The sequence below is a fragment of the Triplophysa rosa genome, linkage group LG17, assembly GCF_024868665.1.
Source record: "Triplophysa rosa linkage group LG17, Trosa_1v2, whole genome shotgun sequence".
Taxonomy (NCBI): domain Eukaryota; kingdom Metazoa; phylum Chordata; class Actinopteri; order Cypriniformes; family Nemacheilidae; genus Triplophysa; species Triplophysa rosa.
This window is the reverse complement of record NC_079906.1, coordinates 10,020,473-10,038,374: the sequence shown is the minus strand read 5'-3', so window position 1 is coordinate 10,038,374 and position 17,902 is coordinate 10,020,473. Positions and strand designations below refer to the sequence as shown.

Genomic DNA, 17,902 nt, shown 5'->3' with positions numbered 1-17,902 from the left:
TTAAACATTTCTCAACTTTTTCGCGTCGGTTGCTACTGCTCATGTCGCCGAAAGTCACCAGTTCTCCATTGAAATGTATGGGATGTCGCGTCATCGCTTGTAATGTGAACGAGGCATGAGTGTGTGTGCACGGCGCTAGTTTCACATTTAAAGTAAGCCTAACATTTCCCTTTAAACAAATTGCTGTATAAATGAAATTTGTGGCAAATTAGTTCCCACGTGACATGTTCTAGTATACTTTAGTATTTACTACAGTAAACTAAAATTCCTAGACACTCGTGTTTTTGAGTCTTACCATAGTAAATATTAACGTATACTACAGAATTTGCACAAATGAGTTAATACTGCAAAATATTGTTTTGAACGCTATAATACAGTTTACTATACTAAATACAAAACGTTTCATTTAGAGCTGTGTATTAAGGAAATTTGGCTTATTTTGTAGATTTCAATTATGAACATGACACAGCATCGTGATACTACTTGGTATCGTGATACTTCAGCTGATATAGTATAATAAGATGTGTTTATGGTACCGTGGCAACTCTGTATGTGTATGCTCTCCAGGTGAAGGCCATGAGTCAACATGTGTCTCAGCTGGACAAAAAGACAATCGCTCGATGGAATCGATTCTCAGACCGCTTTAAAGATGACATCACTACTATTGTCAATGTGGTCACGGCTGAGATCGGGAACATTTTGGTTAAACAGCAGAAGGTGACTGAATCGAGGACAACAGTGCCTGTATCGTAGATGGACGAATGTGGTGTGTCTGTGATGTTCAAAAGAGACGTGTGTGTTTATCTTCAGGATCTGGAGCAGGCGGAGAAGGTTAACATCAGCTTGGCGTTCTTCCTCTATGACCTGATGTCTCTTATGGACCGTGGCTTTGTGTTTCAGCTGGTGAAGAATTACTGCAACCAGGTGAGGACGCTCATCTTATTTACTATTGATTATCTTAACAGCATTCAATTATTCAGAGCATTTCTGGCACAAACACACTCTCTCTCATTCTCGCTCTGTAGAAGTCCAATTAAACTTTTTTGGCACGACATTTAAAATAAATAATTGGAAACGCAGTGCAGAGCAAACACAGAATTTAGTTAAAAAGAAAACAATCAAGATGAATTAAGATAAAAGGTTTTGCTTACTAAATGCAAGTGGTGCCGAAATATGGAGAGAACAAGAATAGGATCAAGATTTCAATTCAAACGTAAAACCTCTCTGTTTTTTATCTCTTCTCCTTTCATCCAGATGGCAGCCAAGAGCGTGAACATGGCGACTTTAATCAGCATGAGGCTTGAGTTTCTGAGGGTCCTGTGCAGTCACGAGCACTACCTCAACCTCAGTCTGTTCTTCAGCAGCCCTGCCTCTGCTCCCGCCTCCCCCTCTCCCTCCACCTCCTCGCAGGTCATTCTGCCGTGTAGTGTCTAGTGTCTCAACCCATCCGATACTCCGTGTTTGGAAACAGTGGCTGATAAACCTGTGTGTCTCTCTCACCAGACCTCCAGCTCGTGCAGTTTTCAAGACAATAAGATTGCAGCCATGTTTGACCTGTCGCAGGATTTTAGGCAGCGCCATTACCTGACCGCTCTGCTCCTGACCGAGCTCAGTTCCGCATTGGACATGGAGTCTGAGGGGTGGGTGACCATCAATAAGCAAATATATAGCGCAAAAACTAGAAATTCACAAATGAATTAACTTCTGCCTTCAAATAGAAGATTGAGAGTACCATACGCTAGGCTGAATAGGCTACGTAAATCCTTTGTGTATCAGTCGATAAAATGAATAGATCAGAATGTATGGGGGTCTATGGGTATTGTCAAAGTTATTGTGTCGTGATGTGGATGTGTATTAATGTATGGACATGAATTATTGTAGGACAGTAAGCGCTGTGGGACGTGAGACACATTTTGGAGGAAATTCCAACAATAAAGTGAAATTGAATTATATTCATTTGAATTATATTTTGATGCTGTGTGTGTGTGTGTGTGTGTGTGTGCAGGGGGAGAGTCCAGCAAAAAGCCATTAATGCCACTTACAGTTTATTATGCGCTCACGATCTGGACCAGCGCTGCTCAAGGCCCGAGGTCAAGGCTAAGATCGCCGCTCTCTACCTCCCCCTGGTGGGCATCATCATTGACTCCATCAATTACCTTGACTTCACAGGTACTCCACACTTAAGAGTTCTCTCCCAGGCGTCTGTTTTTGGTAGTGCAGTTGTTAATCTCAGTTAGATTTAATAGCTTCTTTTAGCCAGTGGGCCAAAGTGCTTGATTATGGCTCTCTTGTGGTGCATTATGGGAGTTTGAAATTATTCATGTTTTTTAGACCGATTCATTTGTTGCCTTCACAGTTTCTGATTCGCGTGGTGGTAAAGGCAAGTCGGGCGGGCCCGAGGATGACCCTGATAGCGTCACCCCCATCAATCAGTCTGTTGCCATGGCAATAGCTGGAAATCCCTTCAACACCCTGGCAAGGAACGCGCTGCTGTCTATGGCTTCTGTGGTAAGTTTTTAAGTAGCATGATTTATAATATAATGCATATTTTTGTAAGGCCTGTCAGTCAAGAAATGATTTTGTGTGACTGCATCTGGCTTCTTATCAAATAAATAAAAAAGAGATGTAAAATATTGATTTGAATTGACTTAAAACAGCTATGTAGGAACATACACTTTTATCTTATACACTTTAGCAGTAAGTATACAAATATATTTAAAAGCATGAGGCTGTGTGTAATACATTCAAAGGAAGGAGGTGGGAACCGGCGAACATTAAATCAAACTTTTAATAAAATAAGCCAACAACAAAACGAAAGTAAAGGGCCGACAGCTACCTCACGGTCAACTGCCGGCCACACAAACATAAATAAAACTTAACACAATGTCCAGGCCTGGTCCTCTCTCCTCGTACACTCCTGTCGCTCGTCCTTTTATGCTTCCTTAGCTCCTCCGTGAGAGATGCGAGACCGGTGTAACGCGCAGCTGACACTCATTATCACTCACGTCACCGGCCTCGCACCATTCCCTCACGGCTCTCGTCCCGCCTTCCTCGTTACACTGTGATTGACCAATGAGAATGAATTATTCCAAAGAGCCTTGTCATAAGTGTAGGAACTATTTGTCTGTTTGTGTTTTTGTTAAGTTTCTAATGATTTCAAAGAAACTAAATCACTACTAAGAGTCTTAACACAATGTTCTCCGTCAATGTCTTCTTGTCCAGACGGGGAAAACGACTAACATGCTGACGGCAGAGACCAGCCGCAATCTGCTGATGTGTTTCCTGTGGATTATCAAGAACGCGGACCAGAATCTGGTCCAGCGCTGGACCATAGACGTGCCCACCTCTCAGATGAGCCGCCTGCTGGAACTGCTCGCCATCTGCATCTCCTGCTTCGAGTACAGGGTTAATATTCAGCATCCTTCTCTGTTTTTGATCTTTTGCTAACTTTAACTGTTTACTCAGAGTGACAGGAAGTAGTTTGAGGATACGGATTTATCTTCTGGATTGCTTTTACAAAGACGAACACATGGTTTGTTTGTGTAGGGGAAGCAGAGTTCTGATAAGGTGAGCACACAGGCCCTGCATAAGTCTCAGCAGGCTAAGGCACGTCTGGAGGAGGCTCTGTTGGGAGGGATCGGAGCCAGGGGGCAGATGATGAAAAGGGTGGGAGGTGAGCTTCATCTCATTTACTTTTTAGTTTTCCATTTAAAGGCAAAGTTTAGCCCAAAATGACAATTTTGTCACCTTTTACTCAGCCTTAAAGGGACAGTCCACCCAAAAAGGAAAATTCTGTCATCATTTACTCACGCTCAAGTTGTTCCAAATCTGTATGAATTTAACTTCCATAGTAGGAAAAATGCTTTATAAATTTCTTTGTTCTGTTGAACACAAAAGAAGAATGTAGGAAAGCAAACAGTTCCATTGTAATGTTTCCTACTATGGTAGTCAATGGTGACCAAGAACTGTTACAAGCATTCTTTCAAATATCTTTCTCCGTGTTCATCAGAACAAAGAAATTGATACAGATTTGGAACAACTCGAAGGTGAGTGAACGATGACAGAATTTTCGTTTTCGGGTGAACTGTTCCTTTTTTAAGATTAGACCTTTTTATTATTTTTAACATGATCTTGCTTAATTCCTATAATTTCTTTCATAAAACAAGGTTTATAGAGAATGTGATTAATTTTGGTCCATTTTGTAGCGTAAAATGAATAAACCTCAGTTTGAAGTGGAAACCTTATAAAACACAAGTACATTACGTACAAGAATGATGAATGCATTGTTTATTTTCCACAATTCTTGTTTTACCTAAAATGCTGTCTACTCTACAGACTTCCTTTGTTTACATGTTTTCTAAATATGTCCCATCTTTGTATGTTGGCTGTGTCTTGTGGAAGGTAACGACAGGACGATGGGTCAAAGAGAGAACTTGCGCTGGAGGAAAGACCTGACACAATGGCGCCAAACCAATGACAGACAGGACAAGTGAGCGGAAAATAATACCGTCCTTTCACGGATCAAATCCATTTAACCTGCAGGGCTTACGGACATTTCTACTGTTTTTACTTTCCCAACTGAATTTATTTCTTTTTTTGCCTACTGTTTGGTATTATTGTTTTTTTCAGATCTAAAGCGGAACTGGATCAAGAGGCCATAATCTGTGGTAATCTGGCCACTGAGACCAACCTCATAGTCCTTGATTTGCTGGAGATGATAGTACAGGTAAAAGAGAACACATGGAAACACAAAGCCTACTGTTTTTCTGTTGGTTTGTTGATAGTAACAACACGTGACTCTGTCTCTCAGGCGGTTCCTCTGGCAGACTGTAAGGATAATGTGGTTGGTGGAGTACTAAAGGTGCTGCTGCATTCCCTCACCTGTAGTCAGAGCAACACCTTCCTGTCACACTGTTTCAGCACCTTACGGGCTCTCATAGTAAAGGTACAGACTCATGTGCGGTAGGCAACGTTATGTGTAATCCCAATAAAGCTCTCCCACCCTACTGCTAAAGCCACTCTAATCTGCTGGTGCTTTTTAGTTTGGAGACTTGTTGTTTGAGGAGGAGGCGGAGCAGTGTGCAGACCTGTGTCAGAAAGTTCTCCATTACTGCAGCAGCTGTGTGGACGGCAACAGGAGTCAAGCTTGTGCTACATTATACCTGATCATGAGATACAGCTACAGCTCTGCCAGTGTAAGACTCGTATACAAACACTATTATGCTTGATCATGAGATACAGAGCAGTGCTGCAATGCGTATAAAAGATTTTTATTAAATGCAGTTTAATATACAGCCACGGAAAAAAAATTGAGACCACTCCAGTTTTGCCGTTATCAGCATTTATGCCTATATTGTGGCAATTCCAGTCTAGTATCTGTTTAATTTCAACAAAAACAAACCTCTGGAGTAAGATACTGTACTGTGAAGTCCAACAGCAATGCGAACTACTAAGAGAAGGTAGTATTTCATTATATATTCATTTTTGATCTGATCCTAAGATACATGTAAAAACATTATTAATATGTTGTTTAAACATGCATATGAACTTCATTTTGTTCACTTTCTTTTGTTGCAGTGTTTAAGATCTGCAAACATTGCATATTTTGGTCATTTTTACCCCTTTGTCCCGTCTCAGTTTTGTGCATATAAATGGAAATAAAACACATTTTTATTTGTAATTTGAGAGAAATGTTGTAACTAGTTCACCGAAGGAAACAAAAAGAATCATTATATAAATGTACGTTTAGAAAAACTGAAAATATTTTTGCAGTGGTCTCTTCATTTTTTCCACAGCTGCACTTTCAAATAGCAGTAGTGATTAAATTAAACTTTTCTGAAAATTGTATTAAACTAATGTGAATACAAAAAAAAAACATTTCAAAGAAATCAACATGTTTTAAAAATGAATTTTTTGAAAAAAAAATTTTAACCTGCAAAAATGAATTTCTTGCTTTGTATTTTTGTCTTATTAGTAGTTGGCAAAAAAATCTCTAATCTACTTGACAAGCAAAATGCCTATTATAAATGACTAAGATATTAAGTCTTGTTTTTCTAAAAAATATAACAAAATTATGTAAGTTTATGCTTAAAACAAGCAACATATCTGACAGTGGGGTAAGATAAAGTTTGAATCAAGCTGAAACCTGAATTATGTTGGTATGAAATATGTTTCTATACTCCACTGGCAGATATTGCTTGCTTGTTTAAAGCATGAACTCACTTAATGTTGATAATGTTTTTCAGAAAACAAGACTGAACAACTTGCGTCATTTTGCTTCTCATTTTGTATTTAAATGTAAGAATTTAAAGAATTTCAGACATTTGTACTAAAAAACAAGACCAAAATACTATTGCAGTTTTGCAGTGATTTTTCACACATTATTATTTATCACTGATCTTAATGTCAAAAACACCCCCAATAACCAAAACAAAATGACCACCACACAAATAAAATCACCGCCACCTTTACGTCACTGCCTCTTCTCTCTTAAAATGACGCAGATGTAGCACTGCAGACGGTCTCTGTAAATGTTATTCATCCGTCTGTCTGTCTGCTGATAACACCAGCCTGTCACTATTCACCGGCCATCTCTGTGTGCACCGGGCTGATGGCTGGAGTGTTTCCTTTGTTGACTCGATTTCTCACCCCCCTCAGCCCTACCCCACCAGATGGCCATGTTGTTTGCCATCTCATTCATCTTTAATGGCCAAAGGATGGATTTCTCTCCCTGTCTGTGTGTTTGTTTGCTTGTTTGGTTTGTAAAAGGCTCCAGCATTCGACCCAGCCGTTGGCGTAACCTTGAATATGTCCTGTTGTTTCCTTTTAGCGACATATCACTAAACTCCGCCCAGCCCTGGTTTGTTGATATGTTTCAGAGAAAAAACTTTATCTGTCAGTTATGTTTTATTTAAGTATCAATTTGTTTCCTCAAACTATCCTGAGGAAAACTATAAATAGACACAATTGTCTACATCCAATGTCGTGGCGGTATAAGAGAAACATTTGAGATATTAATGTAACCTTGTGATTTTATTTGACTCGCATTAGATTATTACACTAAAAAGGCACATGGGCTTCCAGTGCAAATATAACATTCATCGTCTCTGTAGTGTCGATCTCGAGCCATTCTTCACGGCACAACTAACTTAGATGTGAGATTTGTGACGTCTTCAGATGCCTCACACATACGCTCAATTTAACATAATGGTGCCATTGAAATGATCCATTGGCAATTATACAGGGGTTAATGGGAGATCATTTTGCAGTTTCCTGATGCTAAGCAAGATGGATGGAGCTTTTGCAGCCCCTGGCTCAAACCACCCTCGGAATCAATGATCTGAGGCTGTGACAGCGATGGCCAATGGCAGTGTGGCGTTTTCTTTCACAGCCTAACACCTGTATTTGACAATGTAACCTTCGATAACCTCAGCAGGGCCAAGCCAGATAAATGACACAGCTTGAGGTTACTGGTACACGGGGCACTGGAAAGGAAATCTTAAGCAGTTTACAAGCTTTTGTGAGATATTGATGCTGATGCGTTACAAGTGGACAAACCATAGAATTTTTTGGGTTTTTTGTACATGAAGCATATAAAACATACTACAAAACAAACATTCTCTGATGCTGTTTGGATTCTTTTGGATGAAGTCCTACAATAATGATGTAGATGGAAATTTTACGGAAATATAAATAAAACTTCTCTCATCTTTAAAAAATGTAATGTAAAAAAAGTGCTTGTTTTTTTAAATTTTGTTTTAAATTGATTTTTTTTCGTTCCAGAATTTCTCTAGAGTCAAGATGCAGGTGACGATGTCTTTGGCCTCACTGGTTGGAAAGTCTTCAGATATCCACGAGGAGTACCTGCGGCGCTCTTTCAGAACCATTCTTGCGTATGCAGAAGAGGACACAGAGATACAGTCCACACAGCTGCCTTCACAGGTAAACCAGCTTGGACCGCTATTGAATGTTTTAAGCAACTTCTTATAGTTCAAATGACAGCAACTCATGAATTAGAATAATGGGGTAATACTTGTTAATGATGTCAGATGAAATCAGGCACAGTGCAGAAAATACAGAAGTGGACAGTACTTAAATAATTTTATTTCAGTAATTTTTTCAAGCATCTGTACTTTAAAGTATCAAGTATCTGAGTGTTTTTACTTTAGAAAACTTAAATTTTCTTTTGAAAATCATATATCATACTTTTTACTACACTACATTCCATAAATACATTTTGTTTGTTTTTTACCTTTGATACTTACTGTAAGTATATTAAACATCTAGTACTTTCTTACTTTAACTCCAGTAAAATAGTTTAAAACAAAGTACGAAAGTGCTAGATTTTTAAAGGTAAAAAAAGATATGATAGTAAAAAATATGATATATACTTTATAAAGTAGTAAAGTAAAATTGATCTTAGGTAAAACACACTGGTAAAGTATAGATACTTGAAAATGTGCTTAAAAGTAAAAACATTTAAACTGATAGAAAATTCTGTCATCCTTTACTCAGCCTCTTGTTGTTTTAAATCTGTATACATTTATTTGTTCTGTTAAACCCAAAAGAAGATATTTAGAATAAAATAAGATTCCAAACCGTTCCGGGGTACCATTGACTACCATAGTAGTTTTGTTTCCTACAAAAGGTTTTTTGTTTTCCCCCTGAACTGTTTGGTTACAAACATTCTTACAAATATCTTCTTTTGTGTTCAGTGGAACAATACAATTTAAACAGGTTTGAAAAATGATGACAGAATTTTAATTTTGGGGTGAACAATCCCTTTAAGTACTGGACACCTCTCAGAAAATAACATGTGTTAAAGCTGTAAACGTGCACAGTGTGGTTTGAGTTTGGACCAAGCGTGTTGACCATAAGCGAAATCTAAAGTATTATTGAATATTTTTATAGAAATTATTTTATTTATTTATTTAATTATTATTAGGCCTGAATTACCAAATTCTGTCCCCACAGGTGGATGAACTTTTGAGGAACCTGAATAGTATCCTCTCAGATACAGTTAAGATGAAAGAGTTTCAGAAGGATCCTGAGATGCTCATGGACCTCATGTATAGGTACTGCACACACACTCTCCAGTCGCTAAAACAAAATCTGCTTCTGCTTTCAAGATGCCAGGCCTGTGGTTTTCTTCTCTGCTTCCCATTTTGCTGTGGTTTCTACTGTTTGTCTACTGTTTTAGACTTACCATGGTAACCAAGTGGTGCATCGTAACCATGTAGTGTGCCTCACATATGCCAGTCCACAGTTTTATTTGATATTTGGAAAATAAGGGCATTATTGACAGTTTTCATAAACCCTGACGGTGTGATCGGGACACAGATGTAGAGAGGAGCAGTTTTGTATCATCCTGAAGGGCTTTAAGGAAAATATTTTTTTAATTAAACATTTAAGTTATTTTGCAATATATGAAGCCAGCATATAACTATAACAGACTTATTATGGTTTATTTTCGGTTTTATTGTAGTTTTATGAATATTTTAAAATAGCATTTATTTGTATTTTTTATGTTAAATTTTTAGTAATTATATGATGTCCTTTTGTATTTTATTATTATTTTTTGTTTCTTTTTTATGTTGCTATATAAGATGAATTTATTTGGTTTTTATCCAGATATTTTCTCCGAGCGTTAACCCATTATTTATGTCGACTCCAGGATCGCAAAGGGCTACCAGACATCTCCAGATCTTCGTCTCACCTGGCTGCAAAACATGGCGGAGAAGCACAACACCAGGAAGTGCTACACAGAATCAGCCATGTGTTTGGTTCATGCTGCAGCCCTGGTGGCTGAATATCTCAGCATGCTGGAGGATCACAAATACCTGCCGGTGGGCAGCGTCACCTTTCAAGTGAGTTATTATTGCGAGTGGGAAATGCTCGAATCGGCTTCCTTTCCTGATATTAACAGTAGGCGTGAATTATGTCTCGACTGCTCCCCGAACCCTTCACACACGGCTCGGTGCAAATGAGAACCATGTCTGACTGTGGTAAATGAATGTCTCCCCTCCCACCAGAACATCTCCCCTAACGTGCTGGAGGAGTCGGCTGTCTCAGACGACATCTTGTCTCCAGATGAGGATGGGGTTTGCTCGGGACGCTACTTCACGGAAAATGGCCTGGTTGGGCTTTTGGAACAGGCCGCTGAGTTATTCAGCAACGTGAGTCGTGCATAAAGCCAGGCTTGATAGGATTGCATTTCTTCAGAAATATTTCTCTACTCTATTACTACTACTACTATTTATTTTTTCATGCACCACTTTGCCATTAAGTTTATTGGGATTCTTATATTCTGTCTGTGCAAAATGTTTAAGACATTTTTATTCAACATATATAATAGAAAAAAAAGATTTTATATTGTTTCATTGCCCCTCCTCAATACCAAATGCAGTGCAATTTTTTAATGATGTTTTTAAAATATTTGTGTAATTTTTTTGTAAGACTACTTAATGTAGTTTTGTACTTCTAATGTAGTTTGTTTCTTTCTAAATCATTGTTTTTGGACAGGGTGGCTTATTTGAAGCAGTAAACGAAGTCTACAAGATAATCGTTCCTATACTGGAGGCTCACAGAGATTTCAGGAAACTCGCTTCCACACACGACAAACTCCAAAGGGCTTTTGAGAACATCATTCAGAAGGTAAAGCATACAAATGTCTCCTACATGATTCTGCCAGACAGGAAGGAGTTGTGTAAAGCCATACGATGATCTTGATGCATGTTCGAAGCATGTGTTTGTTTACTTTTCAGGGTCACAAGAGGATGTTTGGAACCTACTTCCGTGTGGGATTTTATGGCTCTAAATTTGGAGACTTGGATGAGCAGGAATTTATCTACAAAGAGCCAGCAATCACCCATTTACCTGAGATTTCCCACCGGCTCGAGGTGAAACTTTTTTGCAGCCTTGTGAAGTTCAGAACTGCATTTGTACATTGAAGATAAAATCAAGTGAATCAAGTGTGAAAGCATATTTTACAAAAAGTTTCAATTAGATTGTTTGGAAAAAGGACTATAAGAGTAATCATATTTTGAATTTGAATTTTTATATTTTTAATTTCATGTTCATTTTAGTTACATTTTCAGCAATTATATTATGTCCTTATTTCATTTTATAATTTTTTTATGTTGCTATATAAGACGAATTTACTTCAGTTTTAGTTTAGTTTTTTATTTATTTCAGTTCATTTTAGTACTTTGAATTATTTTAGTTGATTCCTGAGGCAACATTTCTAATATTTGTTTTAAAAATAATACTTAGGTCACAATTTTATTTAATTTCAATATAGAGAAATTAGGGCTGTCAAGCGATTAATCACGATTAATCGCATCCAGAATAAAAATTTGTGTTTACATAATATATGTCTCTGTACTGTGCATATTTATTTTGTATTTAAAAACACATACACATACATGTATACATATTTAGGAAATATTTACATGTATTTATTTATATTTACCAATCATTTAAATTACATAAACAGGAAATGTATGTTCATTTTTATATTTTTCTTGAATACAGTATATGCACGTGTGTGTATGTTCTATAAATGCAGACATAAGACATATATTATGTAAACACAAACTTTTACTCCGTATGCGGTTAATCACGATTAATTGTTTGACAGATTAAATCTTGTTTGACAGATTACATTTGTTTGGCCAGGTGTACAGTATGTTAGGTCAACTTTTTGTTTGCTTATTTATCAGAATTTCTACAGTCAGTGTTTTGGGGATGAAGTTCTGGAAATGATTAAAGATTCAACACCGGTACACAGAAACAAACTGAATCCCAACAAGGTACTTCTTATCAACTACTGTGCAAATGCAAACACGATTACAATCAAAACCTTTCTTCAGCATGACCTGGCCTTTAAGTGCCTCTGCAGTCAAATCTCAATTGCCTCATTCAACCAGTTTTACCTTCAATGCTTCCTCTAAATGCTGATGAATCCTTGATCAGATTGTGTTGTCTTAAACAATCAGGCATACATACAGATTACCTTCGTGGAGCCTTACTTTGATGACTATGAGATGAAGGACCGTCTTACCAACTTTGAGAAGAACTTCAACCTTCGTCGCTTCATGTACACAACGCCATTCACGAAGAGCGGGAGACCCCGAGGAGAACTGAATGAGCAGTACAAACGGAAAACCATCCTAACCACGATGCACGCCTTCCCCTACATCAAGACGCGCATCAACGTCATTCAAAAGGAAGAGGTCAGAATGATCCAAGAAAATATCCCCTTAATCTGATTCATCTGTACTGGCAGTGAATATACGTATAAGATGGTATCCAAAAGGTTGTGGGTTTGAACCCACAAAGGGCGATGTATGAGGTGTCACCTTGTGCAAAACTAACTGCAGCAAATAAGACAAAAAATCGTTTTAATCTCTTTAGTTTGACCTCACACCCATCGAGGTGGCCATTGAAGACATGCAGAAGAAGACCCGAGAGCTTGCCGAAGCCACGCACAGAGAGAAGCCAGATGCCGTGATGCTGCAAATGGTTCTGCAGGGATCTGTCACAGCCACTGTTAATCAGGTCTGAACCGTGTAAACAAGCACACACACAGACAAACACACGCTTGCTTATCCAGCCACCCAGTCTCCCGCCAGCCCATTACTATCTTGCAAATTGAGGGATCTTCTAAAGGCCTCCAGTGTGGTTGTAAATCCTTTGGGTAATACAAGGACAGGTCAGGAGAGTAATGTAAATTTTTAGGTCTTAATGGATTTATACCGAAGCACTGAACACTATATTTATAGTAATGGCTGAGGCTACCGAGTGACAAGTTACAACACCAGTCAAGTTCAAAACGCATCCAAATCCCATGGATCTGGCATGCGGTTACTTGATAAATGCCCTTTGGAGAAACAACACACAAAGAGCGCGGCAAAGCCTCGCCTGCCGGCTCCACGGTGACATCACTCGCACAAAGACTTATTCATGATCTTTCCCTTATGTGTTGACTTTACCTTGTGGCCTCCAATGCATGAAGCATTCATTTTCTCCCACTGGAGAAAGGGGGGCCTTTTCTTTCCTCGTCTAATTCTGTGTCTCCGCAGGGTCCTTTGGAGGTGGCCCAGGTCTTCTTGAACGAAATCCCGGCAGACCCCAAGCTCTTCCGTCATCACAACAAACTGCGTTTGTGTTTCAAAGAGTTCATACTGCGGTGAGTGTCCGTTTCCAAACCAGAGAGATGTATTAACGTGATCTCGCTTGGTTTTCCACGATGGAATCAAAGAACAAATGGAAGTGTGCATTTTGTCATTATAGCTTTGTTTAAAGTAGTTTATTCGAAAGTGGAAATAAGACACTTGAGGGTGTTTTCCACCAACATAGAAACAGGAAAGCTCTGACTTAATGTCACACAGCTGCGTTTGTTTTGCAAAAAATCATAATGTTTAATACAAGACTCGAAACAAATTAGGATTCTGAATACAGTGATATTTCCCAGAACGTATGCAACTTGTGTGGAAATACTACACATCGCTTTTTACAGATGGAAAGGTTCTTGATAGGTTTTGGTCTGCGCCAACAAGCACACAAATATTTACAGTCATTTAAAATGTTTATTTTTCTACAAAATCTATCCAGGCTGGCACGGTTCTTCTCCAGCCAAGTTTTCAGCATTTATGCCAAGACGTTATAGCCTGTGTAAAAGACCCACGAATACATTATTTGCTCTTGTTATTACATTTATTTGCACTTGATATTGTAGTAATAAAGGTCAAACACTAATGCGCTGTCAGTAACTCTTATAAAACTGAATACAATTATTCTGATCTTCCTGTATTTTATCCGTTTTTTATGAATGAATAGGAACCTCTGATGATTTATTCATCATCTGTACCATGCTAAAGTTCTTTCGTGGCTCTTCTTGTGTGATTGCATATCTGCAGGTGTGGGGAGGCCGTGGAGAAGAACAAGCAACTCATCACTGCCGATCAGAAGGAGTACCAGCAGGAGATGAAGAAGAACTACAACAAACTGAGAGAGAATCTCAGGCCCATGCTGGAGAGAAAAATCCCCGAGCTTTACAAGCCCATCATCAAACCTCGCATTGAGAATAGGTACATTAACAAATGCTGTTCTTGAACTTTGCCTCAACAATCAGTGAATGCGGAAAATGCTCTCGGTTTCATTTCTATGCTAGTTTTCGATAGCTGTTAACACAGCTGCAGAATATGATTTGAGAGTCACACCTGTTTGTTAATATGCTTGTTGATTTTTTTAATGGTATACAATGTGAGGACTGCCATAATGACAGTCATAATGGGTTTACTTCTATTCCCTATTGTGTTTCCAACAGAGATTCCTTCAAACGGCACAGCCTCCGTCGAACACCAGATGAAAATTCATGATGTCAAGAGAATGGCCTCTCTAGAGAATATCAAGGGAAGGATGTTGCAGCGTGCCAGGAAACAACAGCTCTGTCAGCTGATATTTAGATGACTCGAGCAAAGTTTAATGGACAAAAAATCCTGAAAATTGTTATATTCTTTATACTGTATATATGGAGAATTTAAATCATGCAGAACATATGTTTTATTTGTTTGTTGTTATTTTTAGAACAAAAAACCTCAGCTGGTCAGTTTTCTCTGTAGGTCTGTGTTTTTATTATTATTCTGATTATGGTTCGGATCTTCTTTAGTTTGTTACAACATTGCATTCATAGGTAAAGGGACTTGTTTCATGTGACTAAAAATCTGTCTGATTTCTTTTCAAAAATAAAACCTAATCTGGACTAATATCACTAATCCATTGAAATGTCAAAAGTGTCAGTGCTATGTAGCGTTGGTCAAATGTTTTTAGGAACAGCTGGATATGTGACGAGAAAGTAATCACCTCATGATATGTTTGTTTACATACAGCTAAAATAGCATAGATCATTATTACTTAAATCCTTGGTGTTATTATGTGTATATTGTAATTGCAGAGATTTATGGAAAAAAACATGTTGTGTATATATAGATCTATTTTATTTATAGAAAATAGTTCACATTCTTAGGCTATTCCATCGTTGTGACTAGGCTTATCAAAATAAAAGTGAATTAGGAATCAGCAACAAATGCAGTGTAATAAAACCCCACTTCCTGTTTGTATTTTTTGTATGAATGACTGGAAATAGCGGAAAAAACATGTTGTATTATTTCATGTGCCAAAATAGTTCCCTTTGTGTCAACAATAAATGTATCGGTAGACAGTTTCTTTTATTCTTCTCCAATAGGTTTTTTTCTGATTTGCACTAGCGTACATACGCTTCGTCTCTGTTACACATGTACCTGCTGTGAAAACTGTGATATCTGTATGTTGGCTCTGTTAACATTATCTTGTGCGTAGGTCGGTACGATTTCAGCAGACCTTATTTCAGCCTGAAAGCACAAAAAAACCGATATAAATATTTTTATAGTGTCAAATAAAATGCACTTCTTAATAAAAACTACATGCGTGCAACCTGTTGTGATTGATGTATATTTAAATATATTTCATCATATATTTCTAGCAATATAACAAGCTATTATTGCAGTATAAACTAATATCCTCAGTGGTGATGTGCGTCAATCTCTATACAGTACGGCAGGCTATATGCAGATCGCAGGTAAATCCTATGAGGTCCAGCTCAACTTCCTGGTGCTGCGTGATGACGTGCATTGAACGCGACAGCGTCGGCGGCCCGCGTGATAAGTTCTGTCACAGGGAGAAACAGGTTCGTGAAACATCTCTAATGAAACTTTAGCTTTATAATACTGCAATGCAAGTCGTCCTGTGGCTTACACTCGTTGGTCCGTAGCAGCACAGTATTTTAGCATGTTTCTGCAGAAAAAATGAAAAAGCAGAAGTGGAAACCGAAATCTAAAGTTTTTGGAAAGCTGATTTGTTGTAACTTTGTTAATACCATTGTAGAAATCATTAACGTCAAATGCCTGTCCCAGCAGTTTTAAATGTACTCGCATGTATGGAATGAAAGAACATTACCCTGTCATCACCCTAGAGTAGTATTTACTGTAACAGTTAAGTGTTTTGGTGATATGTGAGTGATTTAGCGCCTGATTCTGTGCTGCTGTTGACACATTTCCACTTCAATCACCTCGTATTCACTTTACATGCTTTTAAAACGATGTAGTCCCAAGACATTAAAATATGGATGCGTTCCTATTGTTCCAAGTAAAGTAGTATTTCAATTAGTTCTATAATATAGAAATTATTATTATTTCTATATTCAATATTTGACTTAGTTTTTACCGTGTCTGTCAGGAAAGGGTGTACTTTAATATTTGAAGTGTTTTAGATCAATAGCACGTTACACTGTTTATGTCAAGTACTTTTTGTTTATGTATTTATTTTTAGTACTAATTTATAGGACACACAAGCGAACATATGACATCTGACACTTCACTTAGTAGGTGGTGGGTTTGCGCTCCTTTAACATTTTGCAACATCTCTCAGGACAGGTCACCCAAAGGTAAAAATTCTGTCATCATTTATACACACTCGTATCATTCAAAACCTGTATTGTTTTCTTTGTTCTGTGAAACACAACAGAAGAAATTTTGAGAAATGTCTCAGTGGATGTCCATACAATGGAAGTCAAAGGGGTCCAGTGTTGTTCAGCTTTCTTCAAAATATCTTCTTTTGTGTTATGCAGAAAAACAGAGCCATACAAGTATGCAGTGACATAAGGGTAAATGATTTTGAATGAAATCGAATTTTCATTTTTGGGTGAACTGCCCCTTTAAGAGCCAGAAACTCCCCAGCTGCTTATTATGAGTGAATTAAAGATTAATTTGACTCACTCAATGCATCATTTACTTCATTTCAATAGATATCACAACTATTAGCATCATTAAGTTTCTGGTCACAAAAATGTTGTGGAGTGAAAACCTGGTATTGTGACAATCCTAAATATGCATACATCTGCATTATGCACTGTACCTTAAGGATACGTAGATACATTTAAATGATTTCTTTAACATTTTATTTACAGGCTATTAAATACCTCAGGACAGCATGCAGACCGAATAATGTGTGGAGTTTTGTGAGTTATATGAATGGCATTTAGTTTGCTACATTTGCTTACAATATTGTTAATATTTCAAGACTTCCACCTATAGAATACCAATAGGTATGGAAAGTAATCCTCAGCTTGATCTGGACCCTAATAGAGATGATCTGCCCTTGCGGGCCAACACCAACCAAATGCTTGTTCGACACTATGCGCTTGACCTGGCCGTTCACTTCCAAAGGATGGTCATTGGTGGCAGTATTGTTCTTTTTCTGGAGCCTGTTAAAAGTGAAAGAGGATCTACATCAAACACACCAGTACAAGACGTATGTAAGTTATCATCGTCTAAAGATGATGCGAAATCTCCCATCATGCCTTGCCCAAATAAATTAACACCCACCAAGAATCCATCAGATTTGAGTGAAGGAAGTGACATCAATAATGTCACGTGGGGTGATGATAGTGACGATTTCACCTTGGTGCTGGATTGCTGTGATCTAGTGGTGTTCAGAGTGGAAGAGGTGGATGTGACCACGGTGTCTCATTTAAAGGAACTTGACAAACAGGGATTTTATGCAAATGCTGATCATCCATCTTCCAGTCTGGTACGGAGGCTGGTCTCCATGCCTTCAGCTAGCTGGAGACAGCAACAAGATCTATATCTCCAGTGCAGTCATTCCCCTGCTGTCCTACATGAAAAACCTCTCCGCTTCCACATGGATCAGTGGAGTCTTCAGATCAGGAAGGAGGGGGTTTTGTCCCCTCATGCTTTCCCGTGTGCTCTTCGAATCTGGTATGAAACTAAACCCACAGGTGGTTCTGTGAGGTGGACGAAAGACCAGGATGGCAGGTATGCTAGTTTAGATATTTACATATAGC

General features: G+C 38.2%; 2 protein-coding genes across 5 annotated transcripts in view; both read left to right on the top strand.

Moving 5' to 3' along the window:
* Nucleotides 1-15,463, top strand: part of dock8 (dedicator of cytokinesis 8) — a 49,595-nt gene extending 34,132 nt beyond the window's left edge. For all 4 annotated transcript variants that reach the window (XM_057357645.1, XM_057357644.1, XM_057357647.1 and 1 more), the window contains 24 exons: nt 568-717; nt 811-924; nt 1,255-1,410; nt 1,504-1,640; nt 2,006-2,169; nt 2,357-2,508; nt 3,223-3,405; nt 3,547-3,673; nt 4,402-4,489; nt 4,630-4,726; nt 4,811-4,945; nt 5,043-5,195; nt 7,783-7,941; nt 8,974-9,074; nt 9,674-9,866; nt 10,032-10,175; nt 10,522-10,653; nt 10,764-10,898; nt 11,721-11,810; nt 11,997-12,233; nt 12,415-12,558; nt 13,083-13,189; nt 13,920-14,090; nt 14,330-15,463. In XM_057357645.1, the coding sequence (XP_057213628.1) occupies nt 568-717; nt 811-924; nt 1,255-1,410; nt 1,504-1,640; nt 2,006-2,169; nt 2,357-2,508; nt 3,223-3,405; nt 3,547-3,673; nt 4,402-4,489; nt 4,630-4,726; nt 4,811-4,945; nt 5,043-5,195; nt 7,783-7,941; nt 8,974-9,074; nt 9,674-9,866; nt 10,032-10,175; nt 10,522-10,653; nt 10,764-10,898; nt 11,721-11,810; nt 11,997-12,233; nt 12,415-12,558; nt 13,083-13,189; nt 13,920-14,090; nt 14,330-14,381 (3,321 nt within the window). In that variant the 3' untranslated portion in view covers nt 14,382-15,463. The remainder of the gene's footprint in view (nt 1-567; nt 718-810; nt 925-1,254; nt 1,411-1,503; nt 1,641-2,005; nt 2,170-2,356; nt 2,509-3,222; nt 3,406-3,546; nt 3,674-4,401; nt 4,490-4,629; nt 4,727-4,810; nt 4,946-5,042; nt 5,196-7,782; nt 7,942-8,973; nt 9,075-9,673; nt 9,867-10,031; nt 10,176-10,521; nt 10,654-10,763; nt 10,899-11,720; nt 11,811-11,996; nt 12,234-12,414; nt 12,559-13,082; nt 13,190-13,919; nt 14,091-14,329) is intronic.
* Nucleotides 15,464-15,672: 209 nt separating this feature from the next.
* aopep (aminopeptidase O (putative)) overlaps nt 15,673-17,902 on the top strand; it is a 71,169-nt gene continuing 68,939 nt past the window's right edge. The window contains exons 1-2 of the mRNA XM_057356692.1: nt 15,673-15,727; nt 17,006-17,873. Of these exons, the coding sequence (XP_057212675.1) occupies nt 17,146-17,873 (728 nt within the window). The 5' untranslated portion in view covers nt 15,673-15,727; nt 17,006-17,145. The remainder of the gene's footprint in view (nt 15,728-17,005; nt 17,874-17,902) is intronic.